The sequence below is a fragment of the Drosophila biarmipes genome, chromosome 3L (genome assembly GCF_025231255.1).
Source record: "Drosophila biarmipes strain raj3 chromosome 3L, RU_DBia_V1.1, whole genome shotgun sequence".
NCBI lineage: Eukaryota > Metazoa > Arthropoda > Insecta > Diptera > Drosophilidae > Drosophila > Drosophila biarmipes.
The window spans coordinates 11,826,978-11,854,084 of record NC_066613.1 but is presented as its reverse complement, the minus strand read 5'-3'; the positions used below and the strand labels follow the sequence as shown (position 1 = coordinate 11,854,084).

General features: G+C 44.6%; 7 protein-coding genes across 14 annotated transcripts; 4 read left to right on the top strand and 3 right to left on the bottom strand.

The window, feature by feature from the left end:
* Positions 1 to 6,669: 6,669 nt before the first annotated feature.
* LOC108028148 (uncharacterized) lies at positions 6,670 to 9,429 on the bottom strand. Its single transcript, XM_017099805.2, has 7 exons — positions 9,326 to 9,429; positions 8,413 to 8,536; positions 8,219 to 8,304; positions 7,991 to 8,149; positions 7,274 to 7,360; positions 6,953 to 7,181; positions 6,670 to 6,882 (listed from the first exon to the last, which is right to left on the bottom strand). The coding sequence occupies exons 1-7, from the start codon at positions 9,398 to 9,400 to the stop codon at positions 6,776 to 6,778; spliced, it is 867 nt and encodes a 288-aa protein (XP_016955294.1). The 5' UTR covers positions 9,401 to 9,429; the 3' UTR covers positions 6,670 to 6,775.
* A 1,098-nt stretch (positions 9,430 to 10,527) lies between these two features.
* On the top strand, positions 10,528 to 13,204 carry LOC108028101 (carcinine transporter). 4 transcript variants are annotated; one of them, XM_050886332.1, is made up of 6 exons: positions 10,528 to 10,575; positions 10,737 to 10,887; positions 10,942 to 11,170; positions 11,234 to 11,762; positions 11,819 to 12,011; positions 12,069 to 13,204. In XM_050886332.1, the coding sequence occupies exons 1-6, from the start codon at positions 10,563 to 10,565 to the stop codon at positions 13,042 to 13,044; spliced, it is 2,091 nt and encodes a 696-aa protein (XP_050742289.1). In that variant the 5' UTR covers positions 10,528 to 10,562; the 3' UTR covers positions 13,045 to 13,204. The 4 variants fall into 4 exon arrangements, with proteins under 4 accessions (XP_050742289.1, XP_050742288.1, XP_016955237.1 ...); XM_050886331.1 differs by having other exon boundaries at positions 10,557 to 10,575; positions 10,942 to 11,762; XM_017099748.3 differs by lacking the exon at positions 10,528 to 10,575 and adding an exon at positions 10,592 to 10,664 and having other exon boundaries at positions 10,942 to 11,762.
* Positions 13,205 to 13,316: 112 nt separating this feature from the next.
* On the top strand, positions 13,317 to 14,617 carry LOC108028207 (glutaminyl-peptide cyclotransferase). 3 transcript variants are annotated; one of them, XM_050886334.1, is made up of 5 exons: positions 13,317 to 13,416; positions 13,474 to 13,860; positions 13,916 to 14,026; positions 14,115 to 14,325; positions 14,391 to 14,617. In XM_050886334.1, the coding sequence occupies exons 1-5, from the start codon at positions 13,393 to 13,395 to the stop codon at positions 14,606 to 14,608; spliced, it is 951 nt and encodes a 316-aa protein (XP_050742291.1). In that variant the 5' UTR covers positions 13,317 to 13,392; the 3' UTR covers positions 14,609 to 14,617. The 3 variants fall into 3 exon arrangements, with proteins under 3 accessions (XP_050742291.1, XP_050742292.1, XP_016955361.1); XM_050886335.1 differs by having other exon boundaries at positions 13,319 to 13,416; positions 13,501 to 13,860; XM_017099872.3 differs by having other exon boundaries at positions 13,331 to 13,860.
* Positions 14,618 to 15,075: 458 nt separating this feature from the next.
* On the top strand, positions 15,076 to 16,753 carry LOC108028620 (glutaminyl-peptide cyclotransferase). Its single transcript, XM_017100540.3, has 6 exons — positions 15,076 to 15,203; positions 15,312 to 15,407; positions 15,468 to 15,773; positions 15,989 to 16,144; positions 16,201 to 16,408; positions 16,468 to 16,753. Exons 1-6 carry the CDS (start codon positions 15,117 to 15,119, stop codon positions 16,647 to 16,649), a joined length of 1,035 nt encoding a protein of 344 aa, XP_016956029.1. The 5' UTR covers positions 15,076 to 15,116; the 3' UTR covers positions 16,650 to 16,753.
* On the bottom strand, positions 16,650 to 18,041 carry LOC108028619 (ribosome biogenesis regulatory protein homolog). Its single transcript, XM_017100538.3, has 4 exons — positions 17,823 to 18,041; positions 17,511 to 17,763; positions 16,958 to 17,451; positions 16,650 to 16,896 (listed from the first exon to the last, which is right to left on the bottom strand). The coding sequence occupies exons 1-4, from the start codon at positions 17,969 to 17,971 to the stop codon at positions 16,743 to 16,745; spliced, it is 1,050 nt and encodes a 349-aa protein (XP_016956027.1). The 5' UTR covers positions 17,972 to 18,041; the 3' UTR covers positions 16,650 to 16,742.
* Positions 18,042 to 18,254: 213 nt separating this feature from the next.
* Positions 18,255 to 20,165, bottom strand: LOC108028617 (solute carrier family 22 member 3). 3 transcript variants are annotated; one of them, XM_050886120.1, is made up of 3 exons: positions 19,465 to 20,165; positions 19,223 to 19,418; positions 18,255 to 19,043 (listed from the first exon to the last, which is right to left on the bottom strand). In XM_050886120.1, the coding sequence occupies exons 1-3, from the start codon at positions 20,105 to 20,107 to the stop codon at positions 18,257 to 18,259; spliced, it is 1,626 nt and encodes a 541-aa protein (XP_050742077.1). In that variant the 5' UTR covers positions 20,108 to 20,165; the 3' UTR covers positions 18,255 to 18,256. The 3 variants fall into 3 exon arrangements, with proteins under 3 accessions (XP_050742077.1, XP_016956025.1, XP_043950929.1); XM_017100536.3 differs by having other exon boundaries at positions 19,223 to 19,415; XM_044094994.2 differs by having other exon boundaries at positions 19,223 to 19,409.
* A 166-nt stretch (positions 20,166 to 20,331) lies between these two features.
* Positions 20,332 to 23,879, top strand: LOC108028618 (DNA polymerase epsilon subunit 2). The gene is made up of 2 exons (XM_017100537.3): positions 20,332 to 21,075; positions 21,133 to 23,879. Exons 1-2 carry the CDS (start codon positions 20,370 to 20,372, stop codon positions 22,002 to 22,004), a joined length of 1,578 nt encoding a protein of 525 aa, XP_016956026.1. The 5' UTR covers positions 20,332 to 20,369; the 3' UTR covers positions 22,005 to 23,879.
* Positions 23,880 to 27,107: the final 3,228 nt, after the last annotated feature.

Sequence of the window (27,107 nt, the reverse complement as noted above, 5' to 3'; positions counted from 1 at the left end):
GTCAGCTCTTCCCTACCTTTACTCGCATTGTAGCTTGTTTTTTCGGTTCACTACCTTCACTGCTGTCAAAGCAGATTTTCTTTGATTTGACAGGGGCATAGGCTCACCCAAAACTGATGGCAAACACACGTTGTGCACACAACAATGGCGGCGACTTCCCTTTCGAATAACCCACCCTGCGTATACGCAATATTCAGTATTGTTTGTGTTGACATTTCCGGCTTGGCCCGATTGCAACTGTTTTGTTTTGGCTTAGCTTATTCGGAGCCACTGATTGCGTATACGCCGTGTGTTCAACGTTTGCAATTGCCTTAGGCAGCCGCATAGATTCATGTTTATCCTGGTGAAACATCTGCGCTCGGGGCTGATAAATGAATAAACATTCCGCTGGAGATGGTAGTGACAATGGCTGGCTGCATTTCCACACAGCAGCAATGCAATTGGGATATGCAAATGTTCAAGGCTTAAGTGATTGAAAGGCCTGCACTGGTGCGTGTGGCATGTGCGAAATTATAAAGCCAGAGCAAATTAAAGTGTATTGATATGTATTGATTTTCACATGCCAATTTAAATTTGGCCAACGAACGACTCTTTGTTGCCAGTCAAACGGTGGTTAAATGGCCTCTTTTCGAGGTATATATTTCTAATGATTACCTGAAACAGAATGCTTTGATTGCTGACGCGTGTACAGACAGCTGGCTCATTAAAACAACGCCTGCGGGCAGTGCAGCCCAAACTGCCGCCCACGCGTCGTATACGCTATTTATTAAAAACCTCTTAGGTTGAAAATAAATGATGATTTTTTCAGTGTGATTCTCGGGGCCGAGAACTGCCATTATTTTAAGCGGGACACTGATTGAACAAATGTTTACATCAAAAGTTAATTAATTAATTTAAAGCATCTGACAATGGCCCCTGACAGCCGGGACTGACAGGAAGTGGTTGGGATTGGCCACTCAATATGCTAATCGAATGCACGACTTTTAATTAACCATGAAAAGCATTTTGGTTTTTGGGGGGAAAAGTGCGTGGTCTTTAATTACGGTTTGGCCGATTTAATGTCAGCAAATGTGTGAATATCCCCAAACAGAGGGTCACAAATCCTGTGTGCCAAAGCCATTCCGTAGCATTTGAGTGGGCTGTGCTGAGTAATTCGATGCGGAAGGCCCTTGGACCCATTCGTTTGCCCACCATTGATTGATGGTCAAACTGCTCGCCGAGGAAAAAGCTATTTATAATATGTTTATTATTTATCATGCATGCTAATGCCAGATGTACAAACACGCGCATATACATCCGGTTATTGGGCCCTGCTTGTTTGCTTATGAAATTTGATTGAAACTAATGGACGCCGACGATGGCATCCGCAAATGTCACCCCAGAGACGCGTAAAAGCCATTCGAATGTGAGAGATAATTCAAGGCGGAGTCTCCAGCCTCTAATTCGCCGAAAAGAAGATAATAGGGCTAAGGGATCGCCACTTTCGGCGGGTTTCATAACCAGTTTTAGGTCCTTAAAGCGCCTTGCAGAGCCCCAACTAAGTAAGCTTATTTCTTATGCTCACGCGCCATGAAAATTCCGTTTGAAAGCATATCAATTGTCAACCCTGCTTAAGCCCAAGCACTTTGAGGCGATTTATCATTTATAGAAATTTCCCTGCTGAGCCAGGACTTTTCCCCACTCTAACTCGCTTTAAAGGAGGTCATCTTCAGTCGGCCAAAATGTCAAGTGACACTCGCGCCGTCAGCCAAAAGTTTTGACAGCGAATTTCAAACGCAAACACACCGGCCGACAAAATAAACAGGGCGAGTAACTAAAATTTAATACTGAGGCAATTCTAATGAAAGAATAACAAACAAGAGTGCTTGGCACCCAGTTAAAGTTTGTTTATTGCGGAGAAACTATTATTATTTTAGCCGAAATTAGTTCACTAGGAAATAGTTTGGAGATAATTGCTTCTGGTCTGGTTGCCAAAGGTTTTTTGTTGAATTTCCTAGCGCTCAACACCATTAAATCATTTTTTGTATTTTTTTACCCTTACCCTTTAGCAATTTACTTAAGTAGTGCTAATTGAGTAAATTCGTAAAATGCCCTGCTAATTGGGTTAAACTGTAAAGAGCAGGATTTCTATATCTCAACTGATTTCATTCAAATTTTCATCTTTTTTGATGAAATATTAATCGCGTTATACACGACATCGCTTTGCGGATTTATTCGCCGCGAATCGTTGTCATGGGAACTGTGTGTTTCACCTGCGGTCTGTCTGATACCCTCTAAAGATGGGGCATGTTGGTGAAGCATTGAAATTGCCAGACATTGGTTTCAATAAATCGATTTATAATTCAGCAAGATATGCGAAAAGGGTATCCTTTCTGTCCAGCCAGCAGGTATGTTAGTGCTTTTATTTGCTTTTATTTTGTCATACAGAAGGCGGCCGTATGTATTGCCAATTAAAAATCGCGTAAAATGTGAGAGGAAACGAAACGCTTAAAGGTCAGGCAAATAAATTGAATTTGATACTTTCTTTAAGGGGAAAGTGAAAGGTAAAGGGTTTCACTGAAGAGCAAGAACACAGTGATGTTCTTGTCGGTTTTGCAAACAAGAGGAGTCTCATTTTGGAAAAGGATTCCCTTTTTCAGGTCGGTTTCTTGTGAAAAGGATCTCAACCCCTTTGTCTGCTAATGCTCTGCAGACTGCAAAAGGTCGGTTGTTTTGCTTTTGTTTAAAGAGCGCGGTTTTTGCTTTACTTCAAAGCGCGTTAAAAAGAGGCTCAATTAAAAATGGCTTAATGTTTCTGGGAACCAGCCTCCCAGGACTTTCTAGTGAGCGACATCTGCCTAATTTCCATCGAATCCCCACCATGTATTTTAATGCTGAGGTGTCACCTAAGCCCCCAGCTTTCTGGGGGTCAGAAGATTGATGTGTGGGCCTTGTTCCACATAATTTACTTGCTCGATTTATTGCTGACAAACGGCCTTCCGCTAATGCGAATGCTTTGCCGACTTATGTCCTAATTATTTTGGCTTCAACATGTGTCTGCCGGAATTCCCCCGAAATCCCCCAAAAAAGCAGGACGACTTTGGGTTGTCAGCTTTAAGTCCTCGATACTCTCGAAGTTGTTTGTATTTTACACTTGGCAGCATTCTCTTATTACAACAAGTTGTAAGCTCCCAAATGACCCTTGAGCGCTGGTACTCATGGCCGTTCTCGAGGGTTTAAATTAAAGAACAAATATGTCTTCCCTGCCGATGGCAAATTTGATGTTCCAATTAAAGTTCCTCTTGAATAGGCCGTAAGAATTTCGCTGCCAAATTGTTTTCATCATTTAATATTCATTAAGATGCTTACATCTTTTATGGCCTCTCCCTGGAGCGTGAATTAACTTCATTTGAATGCTAATTTTCTAATTGAATGTATATGGACACGTATCCGTGAGTGGTATGCCGAGCCTTAAGCGAGCACACGAACATAAATCTACATAAATTTCCTGCCAAGCGAACTGACTTTCATGGCGACCCTTTTCCCCGGCCACGCTGCGTATACGCAATAAAGCGAGTGACAAACTGGCTGCCTCTCTTGTCAAGCGTCAAGTTGCCCAAAAAGTTTGTTTACTTTCCGCCTTTTAAAATACACCCGCCCCGAACATATATAACAACCATGCCCACTTGTCATATGCTATAAATCAAGTGAGAGTCCAGAAAGTCTGTGGAAGGCACAAAATGTCCTTGGGCCTCAAGTTCCCTCAGAACTGTCAATATTTCTCGTGAGCAAGGGGAGATGTTATTAAACGCTTTAAAATTTAACATTTAATTTAATCCGAGGAGCTCGGTCTTTTGAGTTTGACACACAAAAGTTTTTGCTTACCCTTGTGTGGGAAACTTGGCTCGATGCGTGCTCAGCAAAGTTGGACATCCTTTGTTACACTTCCGGTTTCCGGTTGTTTCTGCGGCCAGGCAGCGGTGCTTGTCAAAACCTTGCATCCTTCCCGGGTTTTCGGTTCCATCAAACATGCATGCCTATATGTATTTTGTGTACACTCAATCCAAGTTCGATGGCCACCAGGGCACGCCAGTCAAAGTGTCCAAAGTTGCGGGTGCTGGGAGCGACAGGAATTTTATTTGATTTCTCCCATGCTTTAATTGAATTTTCACTTAAGCAGTCAAGACGCTTGGCAAATATTGCCACTGCCCGCCGCACTCAAGCGCTAATGGAAAACTCATTATCCTGGCATCGGGCGTCGGGCGTCGGGGAAAGCAGCCATCTTAGCAATTAGATGGAAAGCGTGCGCGTTTCAGCCTCGTGAAAGTGAGCTTATTGTCAATGGTGCGCGCTGCAAGGATCTGGTAGTCGATTGAGATTGTGGTGTGCAAAGTATATCCCTTAAGTGCCACATAATGGCAACTTTAAAGCGCCAACTGCCGACTGTCGATAAGGCCAAAAGTAATTCCAGGGATTTGCAGCGCGAGTGCTGCACTTGTTCATCATCAAACAGGCAGTACTTCCAGGAATGCAACGTGTTGAAACAATACAGAGGTATAAGCGCACGATTATGCGCACCTTTTTCAATATGCACGAATATTTTTACCTAACAAATATTCAGCTTTAGTGCCTGGTGTTTTGAAATATTTTTTTTTCCCCAAATCCCTATACAAGAGTAATTACACCTGCATTCCATGGCTTCTGAATCCGTTTCATGCTGCGCGTGAAAGGCACTCAACAAAGGCAGAAAAGGCTTCCAAGCGGAAAGATTGCAGTACTCCGCATTTATTTTTTGGCTGCCGATGAGAGAACATTCGTTCAACAATTGATTGAAAATCGTTTAAAGTTTAAATCATGTTTGCCCAAAAATTATCTTGGAAATTCGATACTTATCCAAGTGCCTCTTCACTGCATTTCTTCACTCAGGAATCCATTATGTTATGCTTTTTTATAGCTTGAAGCTCTGACCAAAGTCCAGATACTTTTGGTTAGTGGCTTTCAACGGGCATGTCATAGAAATTTGTGGAATCTCGCTGCCTGGGGCAATGTCAATATTTGGGCGACTTTTCACAAAAGTAATAACAGTCAGCAGAAGCTGACTCCTTATGTGCGAGTTTCCATAGCGTTCGTGTGTATATATCTTTTTACCCTGTCCACTCGGCAAAGTAAAAAAAAGTACTCAAACAACATTAGATGACTTCATTGCTGTTTTAGAATGCCTAGTAAAATTGTTTAAATTGACTCATACAAATACATAGTTTCAAACATTGTAAAAAAGTGGTTCAGGAACATGTATTCATGTTTAAAATGTGATAAGAATCTGTAGATTGCAAAATTTAGGAATTATAGGAATTTTCTGAAATAATGTAAACATTTTTGGATGATTATACTTATTTTTTGAAGTATCAGCTTAAAAATGTATTTTTATTCCTTTTGGAAAGTGCATTTTTATAATTTATAAAGTATACTTCAAAGAAGATACCTCTGAAAAATATATTGAAATAAAGTTTGAATAATGGTTTGTTATAGAGGTTTATTCTCAGTGTGGCGGCATCAGTGGCAGTCAGATAGCTGGACAACAGTTTGCGGATTGCGGAATGTGTGGCTTCTCCAACTGCGACTCTTTGTCATCGACAGCTGGCGGGCAGGAGGAGCAGCTCAGTCCCTAAACCATCCATCCGCTTCAAGGCAGCCGACCGGTGTCATGTGTCCCTGCAACTTCACCTGGGGGTTTAATTAACAGGGCCAATTTAGCCCGGTGATTAAGTGCCATTTAATGAAGCTTCTGTTTTGGCCTGATGACGTTCGCAGTCCTTCGTGCCATCAGTGGTAACGGATTGCAGTGGATACAAGTTTGCTTTGCCTTTCGAAGGTTTTTTAATTAGGTGCTTAAAGCATAATTTAAATATTATTGCACGGCAACTAAAACCACTTAACCTGCGTCCAATGTCTGACCCTTCTTGGGCGCGTCAGCTCTTTTCAGAAGCTAATTAAGTTTTTAAAACTCATTTTTCCGTTGGCCCTTTGTTGTTTTAGGGTTCTTTTGACCTGCGGCCGTCCGGCCGTTTGAAGCTTAAGCATTTGAATAATTATTTCAAAGTATCTGACATGGCACGCTGGCCAGTGACTGAATAGTTTGACTACGGAAACCACCCAAGCTTAAGCTGAGTTTCATCCTGTTGCCATTGTGAAGGAACGGAACTTACTCGAGGAATACAGGCAAACTTCAATAACTCAACCTGCGAAAAACTATCTAAGGTTAGGATAGGAGTTTATTTTAGGGCTCTGAAACCATACAGTTTTAGTTCCCTGTTTCTTCCCCTTGAATATTAATCTAAAATATAATAAGTAGTATCTACTGTTTGGATTTATATGAGCTTGAAGAGAAAAATATCATGAACAGGCATATTGATTCGTTTTTTATAGTTCAAGAGTTATTTCAATCCTTCTAATTGATTCCATTTATATGATAAACACTGTACTTTATTTTAAAGATGAACCGAGCTGCAAAAAGCTAGGTCGTGCAGGACAGTATTGCTTGGGTATTGAACTTCCTAGGACATTCAGGACCTCCTGAATTCTGTATGCGTCCCCAAGCTAGATTCAGTTGCCATGGAGCAGGCAAGTAAAGGAAACGTGTGTGTTTAGGTGGCAAAGGGTTTTTGTCAAGCAAAGTACGCCCCTTGAAATTCTTATTTCCTTTATTCTGCTATGTCGGGTCAATCAATTTGTAAAAATATCGTAACTCTGGCTTTAATCTCTGCTGGCATTGGTATTGGGACCCCGTAACGTTGGCTTAGTGATGCGTTGCACTGGCATCACTGCAATGAGCTGGGCTGGAGGCCAGAGTGATAATTGGAATTCGGGCCAGTTGCTCTGCATTCGACTGCTCCGAAAGGGGGCCTAGTTGGAATTTATACTTTAAATGTTTGCTTAATTAAAGTGGCTTTAGTGGGGCCAAAACGAGTCCTACCTGTGCGGGACTGCTGCTCGTCCTCCTCGGTGATGGTGGAGAAGTTGGTCAGCCGCTGCGAGGTTATCAGCGGGCTGGCTGCCCCCAGCATGCGCCGCCGCTTCCCATTTCCGGTTCCGGCCTCCAGCTGCTGCAGCAAACTGTTGTGCTGATGCTGCTGCTGGTGCGTCTGCTGCAGTTGCTGCTGCGATTTGGCTAGCTTCTCGGCCGCTGTGAAGACCACAATAGGCTTGGGTTGGACGGAGGCACACGGTGTTCAGGGGGGAGGGGTGGCAGGTAAGCATACTTGGGAGTGGCACAACACATTCACCGAATACCTACCGAGGACGTCGAGTCCGCCCGACGCAGCTCCGCTCGCTGGGAGCGGAACGTCTGGTACTGCGAGATGACGCACAGCAGACAGTAGAGCTGAAAGGGCAGGTGGTGGGGTGGGTCAGTAGCTATTCGAACAGGCCTATCCTACACCTAAGTAAATTTATTTAACACTAATACTGAGGTATTAGGTCCCAGAAACGATTTTGCATTTGTTGGGTTAAAATGTTCTGCTAAAATCAAGGATTGGAATGTCCGGGAACCAGCAATCTTTCAATGTAAAGAATAAATAAATTTTATATTTTATATATAAATTATACATATTTTCAGAATTTAACCATATTTAAACAAGAAAAGGGATGTCCATATTTTCAGAATTTAACCAAATTTTTAAATACTGTATAAATTTGAAAACATATCCCAAAAGAACTTAGAATTTAAAAGATGCTGATTCGTTCACGAATATAAAATTCATTTTTCGAATGAGAATAAATTATATAAAATATTTTTGAAGAATAAATCTTCTTTTCTTTTAAATTGATAAAATATAAGCTTATATTAAACATTCCTCAAATAAAATAGTTTTTGTTCTACATCTTGTTAAATTTTAACACTCATTTGACTTGCAATGCGCAATATCACGCAAAATTAGCATATAAATAACAAATGCATTGGGGAATTGACAACACATAGTTATGATTGCTTATTGAAGCCTCTGGAACTCACGTTGAGGCACAGGAGGAAGAAGTCCATGGTGAAGATGAAACCCACAATCGGATCGAATTTGACGCGGCGGGAGAGGGACAAGTGCACCAGGTGGCAGACCTCGATGAGCAGGTCGCCCAGCATGAACAGGATCCAGGGTATCAACAGATGTCGCTTGCTCTGCAAATGCATCCGTAATGGAGGCCGCATGGTAATTGAGGTGGTCAGAGTACGCCCCAGCACACTCACCTGCCGGAGACCCAATATCAGGAGAACCGACGACAGGACCATCAGTATGGAGCAAAAGAGTAACAAAACGTTGAATATCACAGTCACTGCAAAAGGCATAAATCACACGTAATTGAGTCGCTTCCCGGAACCATACGTTGCTTGAGTACGGATGGAGTATCCTTAGGTACTACAATATCCTTCGGTTTCCTCACCTACAGTCACATCGCCCTTCTCCAGCAAACTCTCGCCCATCGGCTGGGCACGGTTCCCCAGCAGAAAATCCTGCTCCTCGAACAAGTAGAACAAAAACATCAGCGTCGAGAAGCCAAAGTAAACCTGTATGGAAAAATTTTGCAAAATTACAAGAAGCATTTAGGGAAACACGGAAATAACGACAAACGTTTGTTATGTGTGGCAAAAGCCGTAGAAGCGGTCCCCCTCCCCAACAGTTCACAGTGACAATTGAGTGCCGTAATTGCTTAAGAGGCATGCAACTCGACTCGGAATATGTTTACTCAGGTATTTCCTTCATTATTGTTGAAGGCATTTTCATTTAGGGCTTTTCGACAGCTCTTAATTAAGAAAATGTATTATAACAAGACAGGAATTATTATACGAAATAAAGCTTGAAATTCATTGTTAAAGAGAAGTCATAATTACTTAGCTCCTGACTTCGAATATAATTTCTGAGTTCGACAGCGTAATGAGAGATATATAATACATGGTTTAGGTTAATTTGTGACTTTAACACGCCTATAAGATGCTTATAAGATGCCTTTAAGATGCTTATTAAAAATAACTAGAGCCTTGAGTATTCTAATTTGTTTAGAGGACACTTTTGTTTGCTATAAGGAAAGTGTTACCAAAAGCAAGTGCCAGAGATTCTTAAACTTTTTTCGAAGTAATTGTCAATCCCGCATATAATATTTTGGTGTAGGTGCTCAACTGGGTATTAAAGAAGTAAGTAGCGACTGCTTCCACCTAAAAAGTTTCGAAAGACCAAGAGACTTTGCTCAAGTGTTTGCCGTTGGAGTGAAAACGTTCAGGGGAATTTTGATATATTTGCCTGGCCTCAGGCCACATCTTATCTTCAGAAATTATTCATACATGAGGAGCATAACCCACCAACGTGTAGATGGCGCAGGCAAAGCTGCCGCTACGCACATCCTTCCAAAAGCAACAAGACTCCAGGATGGCCATCTTTCAGCAGCTCACGCCTCGCTCGATGAGCATTCCAGGCACGCTGACTCAAAAAGGATTTTAGACGTATATTTTCTTTTTTGGGGGAACGGCAGCCGCCACTTTCACTTGACTTTCTACACTTTCACCCGCGGGGATTCCACTTTATCTCTCGTTTCCCGCCAAACGGTTAATTTGCTCGCCTTAGTTGTTTTCCCCGAGCCAAGTTTTTATTTGCCACTCTGCAGATAAATATCTAGGATATTTTGTGGATGCTTGCGGGGCACTGACACATAATTCCGTACACAAGACGCGCAGATTTATGACACTGATTTATGTGGCATGACCGGGCATATTTATGTGGACCGAAGTGTGGGATCCGAGGACGAGATGCTCGCAAGCACCGCCTTCATTGAAAGTCGCATCGAGACTGGCTTAGTGCCCCATCGCAGGCAAGCACTTTGGTTTCAACTTCGAAAGGTTCGCACTTCGTACACATTTTATGAATGAAAGTTCGAAAGCGTTCGGGGGAACGGGCTTCCGTGGGGTTCCGCGCATGCGCCATCTGCGGAGAACAAAAGCAACAGGCGGTTTACGGATTCCTTGCATCCTGGCTGCGGTTGACCGAATTTTCATGCAATTAGCCACAAACTGTGTTGGCTTTGCCAATACCACAAATTACTGCTCCGGATTAGTTGTCGATTGGATTTGCGTAAGCCTTTAATTAACGTGGAAAGTGCTCGGCGGGCGGCCTTTGAGATGAGCCAGCCGCAGAGGAGGATTCGTGGCGTCGTGGAGTCGCTGTGCGTCCAATGACAATGCCCATTTCGTGCTCCAGTTGCCGCCACCGAATCGTAAATGAAGGCGAAAGTAGCCAAAGCACTGGCGTGGAAAAGCACCAAGTCATCATGGTAAAAGAACATCAGAATTTAACAAGTCACAGCTGATTAAATGGTCTAAAAGGGGATTAATGTTTGAGCGATGATAGTGAGGATTTGTTTGCGATTCCACTTCCTAATCACAATGTTAGCTACTAAAACAAATTGTTCAACACATTGTCAAATTTAAAAAATTTGAACACACTACTTATTTTTCTAGTAACAATCTAGTGTTCATTTTCTAGTGTTAGTTCCAAAAAAATAAACAAAGTGTTTTTGGAAAATAATGTCGTTTAACCTTTCTGATGGAAAAAAGTAGTAAGTTTTAAATTTACGGTATATTAAACAAATACTTTTTTATTAAAAAGTGTGCAATGTTTTCGTTAAAATTAATTTTTAATAAAACGGTACACATTTCCAAATTATATTATAATTTTATCCAAAAAATTACCATATATTTATTACGGCCTTTTCTCTAGACAAGAAGCCAAAACTTATTCGTCGTATTTTTGATTTTATCTGGGGCTATATAATGGCAAATGACGAAAATCCAAATAGATCATCTGAAGACAAAGATCGGCGTAGAAGTGTAATAAGGGATCAGGGTCAGCAGTCGGAGCCCAAGAAGCCGTAAGTCCTATTGATATATCCAAGAATGCGCAATATATATCTCAATACAAATAGATCATTTAATATTCAGCCGGAGAGGCGGGACATTGGAGTTCAAGCGACCGATTCGTTAGATCAGATTAAAGTAAGATATGCCGATCTGCAAGATGAAGATAGTTCCCGTATCTCGATGTGGGAAAGGAAAAGATCGAACACTTCATTACCGCGACGGTCGTGGGAGACGGAGGACTACATAGATTTCGATGACATCCTCCCGATGATAGGCCAGTTCGGCCGATTCCAGGTGATGCTCTTCCTGTTCATGATCCCCTTCTGCTTCATCACCGCCTTCGTGTATCTGGGCCAGATATTCATGTCCCTAACTCCTTCCAAATACTACTGCCTAGTGCCGGAGCTGTACCACACGCAAAGTGTGGAGCTGCGCAAGCAGTTGTCCATTCCCAGGGAGATGGATGGATCGTACAGTCGCTGCAGGATGTACGACACCAACTACACAGAGATCCACTACGCGGAGGACCAGAGTTCTTACATTAACACCTCCCTGCCCACTATTCCGTGCCAAAAGGGATATGTCTTCGAGCAGGAGGGCCCACCTTTCGAGTCGGCCACCATGGAGTTCGGCTGGCTGTGCGAGAACGACAAGTACTCCACCTACGCCCAGATCATATTCTTCTTGGGCTCCATCCTGGGAGGTCTGGCCTACGGGCACTTTGCCGACCACTGCGGTCGGTTGGCTGCCCTGGTCAGCAGCTGCTTCCTGGCCTTGGTGGGCAGCCTGTTCACCTCGATGTCCACGGACTTCTTATCCTTTGCAATCTCAAGATTTTTGGTGGGGCTCTCCTACGACACCTGCTTTACGATGGTATATATTTTGGGTAAGCAAGTTGATGGAAGAAATAATTGGTTTATATATTCTTAAATATATTTACAGTCCTCGAGTATGTGGGTCCCAAGTACCGCACCCTGGTGGCCAACTTGTCTCTGGCCCTGTTCTATTGCCCCTTTACGATGTTGATGCCCTGGATAGCCGTTGCGGCAGGAAACTGGAGAAGATTCTCCTCATGGGCATCTTTACCAATTGTATTGGCGTTGTTTTCCTTCTTTGCGCTGCCCGAGTCTGCACGGTAGGTCCTGCCCTATCTCAAGTACAAACCCAGAGACCTCATTGCCAGCCATTACAGTTGGCTGGTATCCATCGGTGATATTGAGAAGGCCATGGAGATATTGAAAAAGATGATTAGGGTTAACAAAAAGCTTGTGACCCATCATGTACTCGATCTCTTCGAGACGAGCTGCACGCAGTTCTACAAGGAGGAACTCTACGGGCGTGACTTTACCGTGATTTCACTATTCAAGCGGAAGCGAACTGCCCTTCATATGGTCCTGCTGATCCTTATTTGGATGGCCATGTCCCTGGTTTACGATGGACATGTGCGGGCGGCCAGTGTCCTGGACACTAACAATATCTTTGTGTTCTTCACCATCGCTTGCGCCACGGAGCTGCCGGGCAATCTCCTGGTTATCCTTACCCTGGACCGCTGTGGACGTCGCTGGTGCTCCTTTGCCTACACCTCGTTGAGTGGAATCTTCAGTGTGGTCGGAGCCTGTTTGACGAATCCATTGCAAATGAGAATATCAGCGCTAGCCGGGAGATTCTTCGCCAACATGTGCTATAATATTGGGCTACAGTGGGCCGCAGAGATCCTGCCCACTGTGGTGAGAGCCCAAGGAGTGGCCTTTATCCATACGATGGGCTTTGTGGCGATGCTGATGTCTCCGCCAGTGGTTTACCTTGCCCAAGTGTCCTTCTCCCATATGCTAATCGTTTTGGGGGTCCTTGGAATCGTGGGCGGTGCTCTGGCCCTTTTTTTGCCGGAAACTCTCAACCACGAGCTTCCACAAACCCTCAGCGACGGAGCTGAGTTCGGACGAAATCAAAGGATCTGGCACATGCCCTGCTGTGGCCCAGGGGCAAAGAAATCCCGGCCCCGGCACACTTGGCACCAGGGCTCCAGCTTAAGGACCTTGTCGAAGGAAGAGTTTCGATCCAGCCGTATGTTTCGCAAGTCAAGATCCGTGCCGCAGGACCCAAGTCCTACGCCCAGCGAAAACAAAAGCGAGGAAAGGGAAATCCGAACCTACAAATACGGAAACTGATGGGTGTATCTTAAGGATATTTTGTAGGTTTCTTATTTAGATACTTGCTGTGGGAAGTTTCTTTTTTTTTATGTAACCAAACATTTTTATTAGCAATCATTATGGATGTTTTCTTGTTTACTTAAGTCAAAACCGAGATTAAACCGAATCCTAAAACATACATTTTTTGTAGGAGAGTAGCTGCTTCTGGGAAGCCTAGTTCTGCCGAACCCTGTTAATGAACAAACATTTCGCCAACCTTCATGAGACGAATGCATTAGATAAGGGGAAAATTCTGGGAATACTTAGTTCTGGGCCAGAAATTTACTCACTCGCTACTGCCAGTCGTACCAGGAACACCTTTCTCTAATGTTCGGCCGGATTGCGTTTATCGTGAGTGTGGTATATGTGGTACTTAATACCCTGCTATTGCGTTGGGCTGCTGAGCAGCTACCTTTTGTGTTTTTTGATGATGAGGACCACTTTAATGCCACTTTGGCGAAACTACTGAAGCCCCGATTTGTGGGCAGTCAGGGACATTCCGAGGTTCGGGATTTTATCCACCAGGAGCTGCAGCGCTTGGACTTCACTGTTGTACGAAATGAATTCCAAGAAGGCGCCAACTTCACCAATTTGTTGGGCTTTTGGAATACGGAGGCGGAGCATGTTCTGATGCTGACCTGTCACTACGACAGCAAAAAGCTCAAGGACTGGGACAAGGACATTTTTCCGTCTGCCACAGAAGCTGTTCCCTGTGCCATTCTCCTAAACCTGGCCAAAACTTTGGGATTGTTCTTAGCCGAGAAGTTGTCCAAGGGAAGTGGCATGGGTCTGGCTGTAAGATGATTTGCAAAGGTATTTAAATGTAAATTTAATGAACATATTTTTGTAGCTTATCTTCTTTGATGGCCACAATCCTGTGACTTCGGACAATGGAGATGGAAACGAACTTATTGGTTCAGGTCGCTTTATAGAAGATGATATTATAACTTTCGATGAAATAGTAATTATATTTAAAAAACTACTTTTATTTAAATATGACGTACTAAACAAATTTGAAACTACAAAAATATTTGAATTCTCTTGTACAGGCTCTTGTACTAACCCTCAGCTATATTGGAGCTCCGAATCAAACTTTTAATAGCTATTTTGAAGCTAGCGAGGATCTGCACGAGCTGGTTGCTGACATGGAACTAGAACTCAGAAAATCAGGACAACTAACCGACTGCCATGTGTTGTTCCAAAAGAAGAAGCAATATGATGACGATCTGCTTGACGATCATGTTTTATTCCATGAAATGGGTAACAGTATTACTATATGCTTAAATGAGGGGATGTTGCTTGTTTTATATTATTTTAATTTATAGGTGTTCCAGTCATGCATGTGGCTCCCCAAGAATATCCAAAAGTTCTTCACACGGCTGCAGATACTCAGGAAAATTTACACTATCCTACTATCCGTAATACGATCAAAATAATGCGCCGACTTGTGTATGAGTTTCTGGAACAGTGGGATTCGTACATAGCAGCAAATAATATTATTGCCGCGAATAACGATTTGGATAATAATAATAAAAACAGTTGAAATTATCCCTTGAAATTCTCTAGTTCCCTGAATATGGTGTTAAGATAAACTACAGCCTATTTTCAAGAGTAAACAGTTAATACATGGGTTAAGTAATTCCAACTTTTATTGGGAGCTATTCTGGAAATGTGAAAGTTTTTTCTGATTGCTCGTACTAGTGTTAAATAGAGCTAGTCACTATTAAAATGATCTCTGATTGTAATGCATAGTATTTAAGTTAATTATTGTTATCAGCGGTTATTAATCTTGATCACCGCGCCACCGGGCACACTTTTCCCCAACGACCGTTGGCTTAAAGCTGGTTGGGGCTCTCGCATCATTATAGTCTCTTCAAAAACCTCTCTCGAACTGGGGCCCAAAGCTTTCGAAATGGTTTTGCCCGCCAAAGAGGCAACGGAAAACGAAAACAAAAGCAACCAGCATCGTAATCACAACAAAACTACGGTAAAGATCGATTTTTCTGGCGTCGAGCGCGCTTCAGTGCGTCGCCAAGCTCCCAAGCGTAAAGATGGGGATCGGTTCCGTGATTTTTGCCGCAGCCGGCCTGCTGCTCCTCCTCGTCCCGCCCTGCAAGCCACAAGCTCCATCGGGCAACGTAAGTCTGCCCCCTTGAAAACAATCAAAACCACTGTGACTCACTTGGAAAATCACAGATGGTAAAGTGTCCAAGAAAAAATCCCACCTATATCTAACCAATTTTCAGACTGGATCCCAGTGGCGCGACGATGAGGTCCACTTCAACCGCACCCTGGACTCCATTTTGGTGCCACGCGTCGTCGGCAGTCGGGGACATCAACAGGTGGGTGATAAAGATTGAAAATCGAATAGCTAGGTATTTTTAAATTAACATTACGAGCAGGTGCGCGAGTACCTGGTCCAATCGCTGAGCGGCCTTGGCTTCCAGACGGAAGTGGATGAGTTCAAGCAGCGAGTTCCAGTTCTCGGAGAGCTTACGTTCGACAATGTTGTGGGTACCATCAATCCCCAGGCCCACAACTTCCTGGCTCTGGCCTGCCACTACGACAGCAAGTACTTCCCCAACGACCCGGGATTTGTGGGGGCCACCGACTCCGCGGTGCCCTGTGCCATTCTGCTGAACACCGCCAAGACCCTGAGTGGGTATCTGCAGAAAGAGTTTCTCAATCGCAGCGACGTGGGACTTATGGTAAGTGGCTTGCATTATACTGGACCTTGACAGTTCATAAATTTTCCATGGAACTCCATCTATAAAAAACCTAGACGAAAACAAGTTTTTTCTATGGTGTTCCCCCAAAAGAACACCTATAAAATGATATGATAAGGTTGGGGAGTTAGTGTTGCGAGAAGTGGGTCTTGAACCTCTTTCTTTTAATTTTGAATTATTTAATTAAAATTCTGCAGCTCATATTCTTTGATGGCGAGGAGGCCTTTAAGGAGTGGACCAGTGCCGATTCCGTTTACGGCTCAAAGCATCTGGCATCGAAGCTGGCTAAGACACGCAGTGGCTCCCAGAGTGCAGGCCAAGTTCAACTGGCCCCGCGACATATAGATCGAATTGTGAGTCAATGACCTTAGTTAGAGTTATCAGCTTGCTAAAATTAATTCAATAACAGGAAGTGCTGGTGCTGTTGGACCTCATTGGGGCGAAGAATCCCACGTTCTCCAGTTTTTATGAGAACACCCACGGACTGCACTCCAGTCTTGTGCAAATTGAGAGAACCCTGCGCACCGCCGGCCAGCTAGAGGGCAATAACAATATGTTTCTAAGTCGTGTAAGCGGCGGTCTGGTCGATGACGATCATCGTCCGTTCTTGGATGAGAGTAAGTTTGATTTGATATTTTTATCTAATGGGCCATAAATCAAGTGTTTTTTTCCGCAGATGTTCCTGTGCTGCACTTGGTGGCCACTCCCTTCCCGGACGTTTGGCACACGCCGAGGGACAACGCCGCCAATCTGCACTGGCCATCCATTCGAAATTTTAACCGCGTCTTCCGCAACTTCGTTTACCAGTACCTAAAGAGGCACACGTCCCCAGTGAACTTACGTTTTTACCGAAGATAGTTTTTGGTTTGTCTTATGGCTAAGATTTATTAAGCATAAGTGTAAAGTGTTTTCCGTTAATTAAAATGTCCTAAGGCATGTAAAATAAACGCTCTAGCGACGTTTGCGACCGGCCTGAGCCTTCTTGCCCGGAGCCCTTTGGCCGTGATTGCCCTTGGACTTCTTGCCCACCGCCTTGCGACTGCCCTTGCCCTTGGGCTTCTTGTTGCCCTTCTTAACTGGCTCGTTTTCAGCCTCTGCCTCGCGTCTGTTGAGAAAATAAGGTCTTAATTATACTGTATTTAATAACAGCCAGGTGTTTAACTTACGCCAAACGATTGTCGCGCTTTTCCATCGATATCGCCTTGCTGACGTCCAGCTTGGGCTTCTTGTTCAGCACGCTCTTGATGAGATCCAGGTTGGCCTCCTTCTCGGGCGTTTGTGTGATATGCGACTGCTTGCGCTTGCCGCCAGGGATTAGCTCCTTGATGCCCAGACCACGTGCCTCCTTCTCCTTGGGCAGTTTGTTTTGGAATTTACCGACAGAGGCTGTCGAGGATTTGGCCACAGTCACTGCGGTCAAGAGCTGGCTGGACGAGGCAGCCTCAGGTCCCAGGTAACCGCTGCGTGGCATGTCGATCCTCTTGGCCCGCACAATATTCTTCATGCGCTGGATCTCGTTCTTGGCCACCTTCTCGTTGCGCAGGTCGATCTTCTTCTGGAACATGTCCGTATTGGGATCTGCATTCTGTGGCACCTCGAGCACCCAATCCTTGGCCTTTTCGGCCTCTGCTCGCTTGAAACCATATGTGGGGACCCATTTCTGTGGAGATTTAGGGTATTAGTTTGGGCTAATCTATGGACTTTAGGGGTTAATCTTACATCCATGGTCTCGTCGTAGGTCTTCTTGTCCTTCTTCTTCTTGCTGATGCCCTTCTCCTTGGCGAACTTCTCCCATTTGGTGAGTGGTCGAGGACCTGGAGGTTTACGGAGACGAGGCAGTACGGTCGTGGGTTCCGGCAGTTTGGCCACAATGCTCTCGTCCACCCGCTCCGTGGGCAGTTCCCAGATGGCGTTCACCAGGAGTTGGGTGTTCTCACGGGTCAGTGCGGTCAGGTACTCCTCCTTGTTTTCCCTGAAAAGAGAGGTAACAAGTGAAAAATCTGTGATCCTCGCTAGATTCTCATTGCTTACTTCAGTTCCCGGTCATCGAAGTCGTTGGGATCTGTGATCAGCAGGGTGCCCACGTCCAGACGACATTCTAGATGCTTTTCTACTGTGATCGGCTTGTATTTGTCCAATTCCTTTTGGTGTTTGGCTAAAACTTCCTTGACAACATCCATTTTGTGGGGATAAACAGCGAAAATCGGTTTCAATTTTTTACACGTGCTGCGCGATGTGACCGCAGTAGTCGTTGGCAAAAACCCTTAAATATACCAACAAAAAATACGACACGCTCTCCACAGACTCGAACCATGGAGTGAAACTTTGCTCACAACTTATCGGGTTAATCGGCACCTTTTTTTAAATACTTAAAGTATTTAACTTTCCTAGACATTAAGACGGGAAATAATAAAACGTAAAGGAAAAAGACCTCGAATAATTGTAAAAATAAAGCAGTTGAAATTTCATTGATCATCTTTTACTTTACGACATCTACAATTTATGACCCACCGCTTATCCGCCTCTTCCAGCGTTTGAGGCAGCGTGGTATTCTTGGTCTCTGGCAGAAGTAGGATTACCGAAGCGCCAATCACCAAAAGTAATGTGATTATAAACATGGGCAAGGAACGGTAATAGTGGTGGGTGTAGATAACAACTGGGGATAGCAGGGCACCGACCTGACCCAAGACATTGATGACAGCCAGGCCCTGTCCGCGCAACACAGTGGGCAGGACTTCGGAGGCCCACTGCTGCTCCACGTTGTACGCAATGCCGACGAAAAATCTGGCCACAATTGCTGATGTCGTGACATCCCATTGGCTTTTCAGCAAGCCAGTGCTAAGACTAGATGCCGCACAAAACAGCAACGCAGCAGTCATTATGGGTTTGCGACCAATTCGATCTAGCAGGAGAATCGGCAAAATTCCTGCTGGCAATTCCACGAGTGAGGCCAGGGAAAAGGTAATGAAGACATTGGTGTCGAATAATTCGACCACCCGCACATGAGCATCGTAAGCCAAGGCCACGATCATCCAACTAATGATCAATATCGCAATTACGACAAGCCTGCGACAGCTTTTGAAGAGATCCAGGAAGGAGTATTTTTTGCCCGACTGCTCATCGGCGAATTTCAGTTCGAAGCATTGCTTCATCTTTAACCACTCCTCCTCGGAAATGTTTTTCTTATTGATCCTGGCCGCCTTTCTCAGGACCTTCATTCCTCTCTCCACCTTCCCCACCGATATGAGCCAACTGCAAAAAACAAAAATGCTCAATATTCTCCATTTTCCAGGCTACTCTTGTCTCGAAAAACGAAATCAAGAAGATTTTGCTCTTCATTTTAAGAAAGCTTCATCTCGAAATTTCATGTTGATATAATTTAATCTTTGTTTCTTAGTTTTTAAAATATTCTAGGGTTATAAGTAACTAACCTGGGTGACTCGGGAATCAGAAAGCACATTAACATAACAAATGCAACAGGCAGTGAAACGGACAACGCATAGTGCCTCCAGCTATCGAAGGCATAGGCCAGCCAGGGAAGAGTGCAGGCGCCTAAGGTGAAGAAAACTGCCAGGGCCAAATTCCCAACCAGAGTGCGGTATTTAATGCCAACGTTCTCTATAACTGCTTGAATAAAAGTGAGTGAAAGAGGCCCTTAAAAACAATTACTCACCTAGAATAAAGTAACAAACGAAGCTGTTGTTCAATGCCAGTCCCGCCACAAATCTACTGGCAGCAAAGCAGTAAAAGTCCTTGCAGAACACACTAACGAGACCGCCGATTAGGGCGCAGAAGTTGGCCAGGAACAAGGCCACCAATCGCCCTTGGTGATCAGCGATGTATCCTAAGCAAAGGCAGCCCACAATGGATCCCATGAAAAAGGCGATGACGCTGTAGGTGCCAAGCTCCTTTTTGTCACACACCCAATTGTACTCGGTGGCAATGGACTCGTACGGAATCTCATCTCGATCGTAGATCCAGCCGTCGTTGCATGGTATCTGGGTTCTAGTCCGGTTGGTCGTGTTGGTCCTATCCGAATCGAAGGGGATATCAAACCTGAGACATCTTTTAAAATCGTCATCTTCGTTTTTGGGTATGCCCCGGTTAATTTGTTCCTTCATTGGCAGATCCTCCAGTTCCCGAATCCTGCACCAGTGATTTTTGGGGACGAGAATCATGAATATCTGTCCGAAGTAGGTGAATGAAAATATGAAGGTGGTGGGCATCATCCAGAGGAGGAGTATCTTCTGAAAGGCCCCAAAGTCTCCGATAATCGGAAGGAAGTCCTCGTAGTTTTCACAATTTTTGGGCGGCATTTTCTCGTCGTTTTAGGAAAATAATATATAAAGTAAAAGTTGATATGTTAAACGCCAACTTTTCCTACACTTTAATAAATGTTTAAAGCCAGGCATTTTTTAAACCAATTTATTTTCCCGCCTTGTGTATCGATAGTTTCCAACAGTACCTTTACGTACGATGTTTGAGCTGACCGGTCACACTGATCTCGAAGACATATCGGATAATCGGATAACCCATTAGCTGCCACCTCTATTTTGCGCGCGAATTTCTTCAATAACAATGGATGCGGATTTGCTGCCGCTAAGGAGGCGAATAACAAACACCTTCAAACTATGTGGCTTCCTGATACGCTCGGAGAACAGTTCCTACCTGGCAGAGCAGCTGCTGCCCTTCGACCCCGCCGAACGGGACAAATGGCTGACGGTGATCACCGAGAACCTGCAGAGCCAGAAGCTAGTGACGCCTCATGTGGAGAGGGCTGCCCTGGAAAAGGCCATCAATGAACTGAACCGGGTGGGATTGGACGAAGGGGAGACGGTGTTCGCCCTGATAGACGCCTTCACGGTGCCCCGTTATCGCTACAATCAGCGGGTCAAGAAGTTCGAACTGGACACTACGCCGCGACAGCTGCTGACCGCTCCTCGCATGAAATCGGACTACATGCAGCAGCGCTATGCCATGTTGCTCCAGAAAACGCTGCGACATGACCTATTCGCACCAGCTGTTATCCAGGATGGCGTGGGCGCCGATGCCCAGGCCAAGAAATTCAAGCTCCAGTTTGCGGAGAACCTGCTGGCCACCTCGGCGGTGAAGGAAGCCGTCGTTCTGGGACTACTTACCCAGCTGAAGGAGGGCAAGTTCTACGTGGAGGATCCCACCGGCTGTGTCCAGTTGGACCTCACTGGAGCCCGTTTCCACGCAGGCTTTTTCTGCGAGGGTTGCTTTGTACTGGCTGAGGGGAACTATAAGGATGGCATACTTAAAGGTTTGTATACAGAAATAAATGAAGCGATCGCCTATATAACACATATTCTCTCCCTAGTTGATGGCCTGGGCTTTCCACCCGCGGAACCAGCCACCAGCAGTCGTGCCTTCTTCGGTACCGCCAACACCTGGGGCGGTGAGTCCAGCAAGCTGCTCAAGTACTCACCCCGTCTGCAGGAACTAGAGCGCACCAACACCGAAACGACCATAGTTTTCCTATCCGATGTCCGTTTGGATCTGCCCGTGGTCATGGACAAGCTGCGCCAGCTGTTTGTGGGATACGACTCCTGCCCGCCACAGGCTATTGTACTCATGGGACCGTTCACGGCCAGCACAAGGAATCACCACGAACTTAGGCATCACCTGGATGCATTGGGAGGCCTCGCTGCCGGCTGTGAGCAGCTGAAGAAGCAAACCGATCTGATACTCGTTCCCTCGTCGGAAGATCCCACAGCTCCAAATATTCTGCCTCGAGCCCCTATTCCTGAATGCCTGGCAGCCGGTCTGCTGAAGGCCTGGCCACGCACCCAGCTGGCTACGAATCCCTGCCGTCTGCAGTACTGCACCCAACAGATCGTTGTTTGCCGCCTGGACTTGATGGCCAAATTTTGCCGGAACACCTTACATTTTCCCGAAGATACGTCGCAGATAGAACAACATTTCGCGAGAACAATTGTGTGCCAGGGTCACTTGGTGCCCATTCATCCCATCGCCATGCCAGTGCACTGGGACTACGATCCCGCCCTGTGGCTCTATCCACTGCCAGATCTGATAGTTATGGGAGACTCGTGCCAGAGTTTTAGCAGCAATCAACATGGTTGCACTGTCCTCAACACCGGCTCCTTTGTCAAGTCCAAGTTCGCCTTCAAGGTGTACATACCAGCCACGCGAACGATTGAGGACTCGGAGATACCGGACGATGTGGAGTAGTTATAATATAGTTAACGTGTACGTAAGGTAAATAATTATTTAAATTATAACCGTTTATTCTACTTATTTGGGGTACTTAAAAACATTATTATCTTTATATTTGTGCACTTATAGTGTCAAAACTCCTTCGCATAGATCTAGTGCCCTGTATAACATAAAGCTTTTATAAACATATTCACATCCATATAACATATACCAATGAAAAAAAAAAAAACAATTCAAAAGGAGCGATCAGAAAATAGATTTAAAGGCTTATAAAATATTTTTTAAATCAATTATTCTAAAAAAATTTTTGTTGGCCATTGAAGACTCCTTCAACTGAAGCCTCTATTCAAATTGAAGCCTATCCTATACATTTAATGACTTGAGTATAAACATGTTTCGGGGGCTTTGCATCCTGCGGCTTCACATGTTGCTTGGCCGCCAGCTCCTCCCGGATTTGCGCCGCCCGTGCGTGTGCCTGGTCCCTTGTGATAAGCGGCCCAGCCTCATCATCGCCATCGTCAGTCATCATATGCGCACAGCATGTGTTCCACAATCGTCTCCTGGCGCTCCGGCTGACGCGCCTCGCAATCTGCTTTTTACGGCGACCGGGGGTTGTCTATTACTTTTGATGACTTAAAGCCGATTTGGAAAAATATTGTTACTCTACCCAACGCTGCCCACTTTGGGTCGTGGAAATTCAATTTCCCAGGCTGGCGCTCAGCTCCTCGGCAGCTGAAACGGCAATTTTGATAATGCGTTTGACCTGAGGACATCGATGGCCCCCATTTGCTGTCACATGACCAGTTGCCGAATCGTTTTTTAAGACATCATTAGCCGGGTCATTCGGAAGGGAGAAGGGGTGAGGTTGTCCCTTGCCTCCGAGGGTTTTTCTCTCCTATTGATTTATGATTTATGAGTGCGACTTGGCGAGTTGTGTGCCGCACGTCCCTGGGATCAATTTCCAAAGTGTGCCCGCCATGAGTGTCAATTCGATTTGGGGGGCGTGGTCGGCCCTGAGTGCTAACTATATCTTGGTGGACCACCCCCTTTGTCAACTTACACATTTATATATTCCCTGTGTTTGTGGATTTTTTGTGCTCCTCCATGCAAAAAGCCGGAGCCAAAATGTTTCCTCTGTGACAACAATCTTGCTTCTGCTTCATTTAACTGGTACACAGTGGCAACTTTTGAAATTTAAATATTGTTTTGCGGCTTCTCTGCAGCTTGGCCGCAGCGCAGGGCAATAACATAAAAAAACATTTTATCTGCTATGGTCATCAGTTTTTATGGTGTCCTCCCTGCAAAGTTGACACCATTTAATTTGGAGCTGGAGCACTTCCCTTTCCCCAGACTCGAAATGGGACTCGATTAAAGCAATCGCTGAAGCGGAATGCGGGAATCTGTGTCTTGGCCATCAATCACTCGACCAGATGCGCCCCCGAAGTGGACCCAGTCCAATCAAGGATCAAAGCAACTGCCCATCATATCCCACCTTAGGTTATCCTTTCGCACACACATGCTTGGCAATCAAACGGCGATGCACTCATGTGCATGTCCTGCGGTTATTTGACAATTGTTAACCCATCTTTTGGCTTTGTTAGACCGATACCTCGGTGCTGCCAAGTGGCCATATGCCAGGCGTCCCCTGCAAATCCATCCAGTAATCCACGCCTCGGTGGTGTGATTTTGATTTGTATAAATATTCTTGACTGGGGTGGCTTGAATCGTTCGCTTTCGATACCCTTTCGGGGTATGAAGATATGCCTAATTGTGGTTTTCTCAAAGGAATGTAACTTATAATTATTTTGAGACTCAAGTTACTAGTCCTAAAACAATTATGGAAAATGAAAAAACTTGCTTTATGAACAGATGTTTTGCATAAAATAAGGATTTAAGATTTAAAACTTACTTAAATAAGTATGAAAGGAAACCAATGATTTTGTATTTTAAAAAAGATTTCTGTATTTTTAAAAACAACTAAGGCGTACTTATTTTATATGTCTTTATTATAATATTGCAGAGTATTATGCGGTATTCCATCATATCAGTTATAAATATATAAAATCATTTAAAAAACCTCCTCTGCGGCATAAATACAGCAATATTTTTGGCGCATATGGTCAAAGGCTTCGCCGGGCGCTTTGAAACCACAACGTCAACTGGAAAATCAAAAGCCCGCCTTTGTTTATGGACGCCTTCTTTTGTTCGCAGCCATTGATACTTGGAGGGTTTATTAACTTTTTACGGACTCGACAATGAGCTGCATCCTTATAGCTGCTGGCGGCATTCAAAATTTGATAGGGTTATCATCAACATTGTGTGCTCTGGCAGGCCACTAAAACTCCGGGGGAAGTGCACTTGAGGAAGGAGTAAACGTTGCTGAGATTGCGAATAAATCCGCTCCATAAACTCCACTGTGGGTACGACAACAATGTATCAACTTAAGCCCCGGACGAGCGGCGGTCCGGAGTCCGGACGTGTGCCGACATTTACGCCTCAATTATCAGCCGCAGAGCAAACACACTGGGGGTCACCACTTGGCCTCATATAGAGGCGATAATTTGCCAGCCATAAGCTGCTCCCACACATGCTGTAATAGTAGACCTTGGACCACCGACCACCCAGTGTGTCCGGCCATTCCATTCAATCCGAAAAGCCAAACCAATCCCAAACCATCCAATCCAATTCAATCCCGGAGCAGCGAGCGACACGTGCCGCCCATTAATTTACGCATTGGCTTTATCTGCGATTTGCTTGAGCATTCTCAGCCAGTCCTGGGACAACTCTCCTGACTTCGCAGGTCCTGCCACGTGCCAAAGTTGGCAAATCAAATGTTTTTATTATTTAAAGCGACAAACGCCGACGCCGTTTTATTGTCTTCCTTAAGCCGATAACAACAACAGTCACTGGCTGTGGGAGTCAGTCGGCGGCTGGACAAATTACAAGGCAGCCGCATCCTGACCGCCATTGTCCTCGGAATGGATAACGAATTGCACCTTGGGGAACCGGCTGCCGGTGGCTTCTTTGTGTCTTAATGAAGCAACTGGCATGTGATAAATTTTAATTGATTTCATTTACGTTTGTGTGGCTCTTGGAAGGTCTCCTTGGCTTTCGATAAGGATCCGTGGCTAAGCGCGGCTCATTAGCCAAGGATAATGCATCTAGATAGCGCAGCGATGTTTGACATAATTGAATTTGGCTTTTTAAGCTCTCCTGCTAATGATTCTAATGATGTTTTCTTGTAGCTAAAGCCACTCATTTGGCTAGGATTAGTTTATTAAGGACTGGTCATTGGAGAGGCCCTGATTCTAAATTTATTAATCTAACCAGCCTCACAGATAACTAGGGTTTTAAAATCAGTTTTAGGTGCCCAAAAGCATGTCCCAATATTTCTAAAACTTACAAGTGCGTTGAATTCATTCAGAAAACGATGACAGTTTATTCACTGCGTACTTTTGGACACCTTTTTTTAAGCTTTTTTTTAAAACCCTAGTGATTTGTAGTGCGCCCCATATAGTATAGTGGATATTCAGCACAAAAATAATTAATGTAAATCAATCCTTGTATTAAAAAAATCTTCAAACACCGAAATGTCAAAACGCCTAAACCTAAAGTTAGTATATAGTCACTAATCTAAATATCACGTCTCTATATCGATATTGTTAAGAAAATAATCCATTTCACATACTTAAGATATGTTTCTGTTAGATATAATTCAACCAATAATTCTTTTACTTAAAGTATTTTAATGTTTTATATTCTTTTAAACGCCCTTGTATCTACAGAAACTTTTACAACAATTGAAGGATAGCTGCTGGGAATTGTCCATTGAATTTTGTCTAATTTTCTGCTGGAATCTAATCTTAAAATTTTCTTGTGCTAAAAACTATTTTCGGTTATATATTTCAAATTGATTGCTTTTAAATTAAAACTCAGCATAAATCACCTGAGTGGGCAGGACTCTCGCCTCGACTCGACCCCGAATCACTGGCCGTTGGGCGTTAAGACAAAAGCCCCAATTCTGCAGCCGTGTCAGCACAATGGCACGGGCGACATAAGCCGATTTCAGGGATATCTCTGCCGGGCTCCAGTTCCCACTTCCCACGTCGAGGCCCCCAAAAAATGGTTCGAAAATTATCATCAACGCACAAGTGGCTTGTACTTGTCACACACAGCAAGGCGATGGAGAGCCGGGGTTACGAAGAGAAGCCCACACCAAACCCATTTCCCACCCCCTGCGAACATGGCAAAATATTTTCATTGTGTTTCAGCAGATTTTCCGCACGAGAAGGGGGTTGGAAAAGTGGGTAGCTGAAATTCGAAATGCGATTACCTGCGCTTGCCTATTTGTAGCTTGTTGTTCGGTCCTCCAAAATTGGAATGGGAGCTGTCCGCCCCGTCCTGAATGCTAATCGACTTTTGATTGTGTGTGCTCGCCGGCGGGATGAGGAGGTTCGCACAAAAAGGTTCAAATGGTCGGGTCATAAATAGGAATTTATGCGAGATTGTTTTTTCGAAGGGACCACCGAGATTTATAGATGAGGGATGCTCTGCTGCTGCGGCTGTATGTGTATGTCCAGTGCGTTGATTGAATTCGACCATGGTTGGATGGTATCTGTGGCTGGGTTTGGGATAGGATGCGACCGGCACAGGTGACATATTCCTGCCGGCCGAATGACAAGTGTTAACGCCTGTTTTGTTTATTATTTTTCCCTCGCCTCCGCGTCCCTGGAGTCTCTATTATAATTGCTAAAAAACTTAAGCTGCGTGAAATCCCAAGTTTCAATTTAACGCTCTCATGGTTTCCTGTCGGGATTTCCTGGACATGTGAGTTTTGACAAGTGCAGCTTGCACTGGCAGCTCTATCTTATCTGGGCTTTTTGTGATTGAAAAAGCATCCGCCATCCGCTGGCGCTCCCATTTGACACTAAGCAGATGCGGCTGAGAATGCCCCATGTGCCGCTCCTCTCATTTTCGACATTCGAGCTCGACAGGATTTTCCGCAGAGAGTTTTCCTTGGGAGAATCCAGAGCATGCGCCTGAGTCTCCAGGGGGCGTGTTTCGGCGAAGCGCCAATGGAAAATGCCAAAATGGAGTCGCCACAGCGTCGTTGGAGCG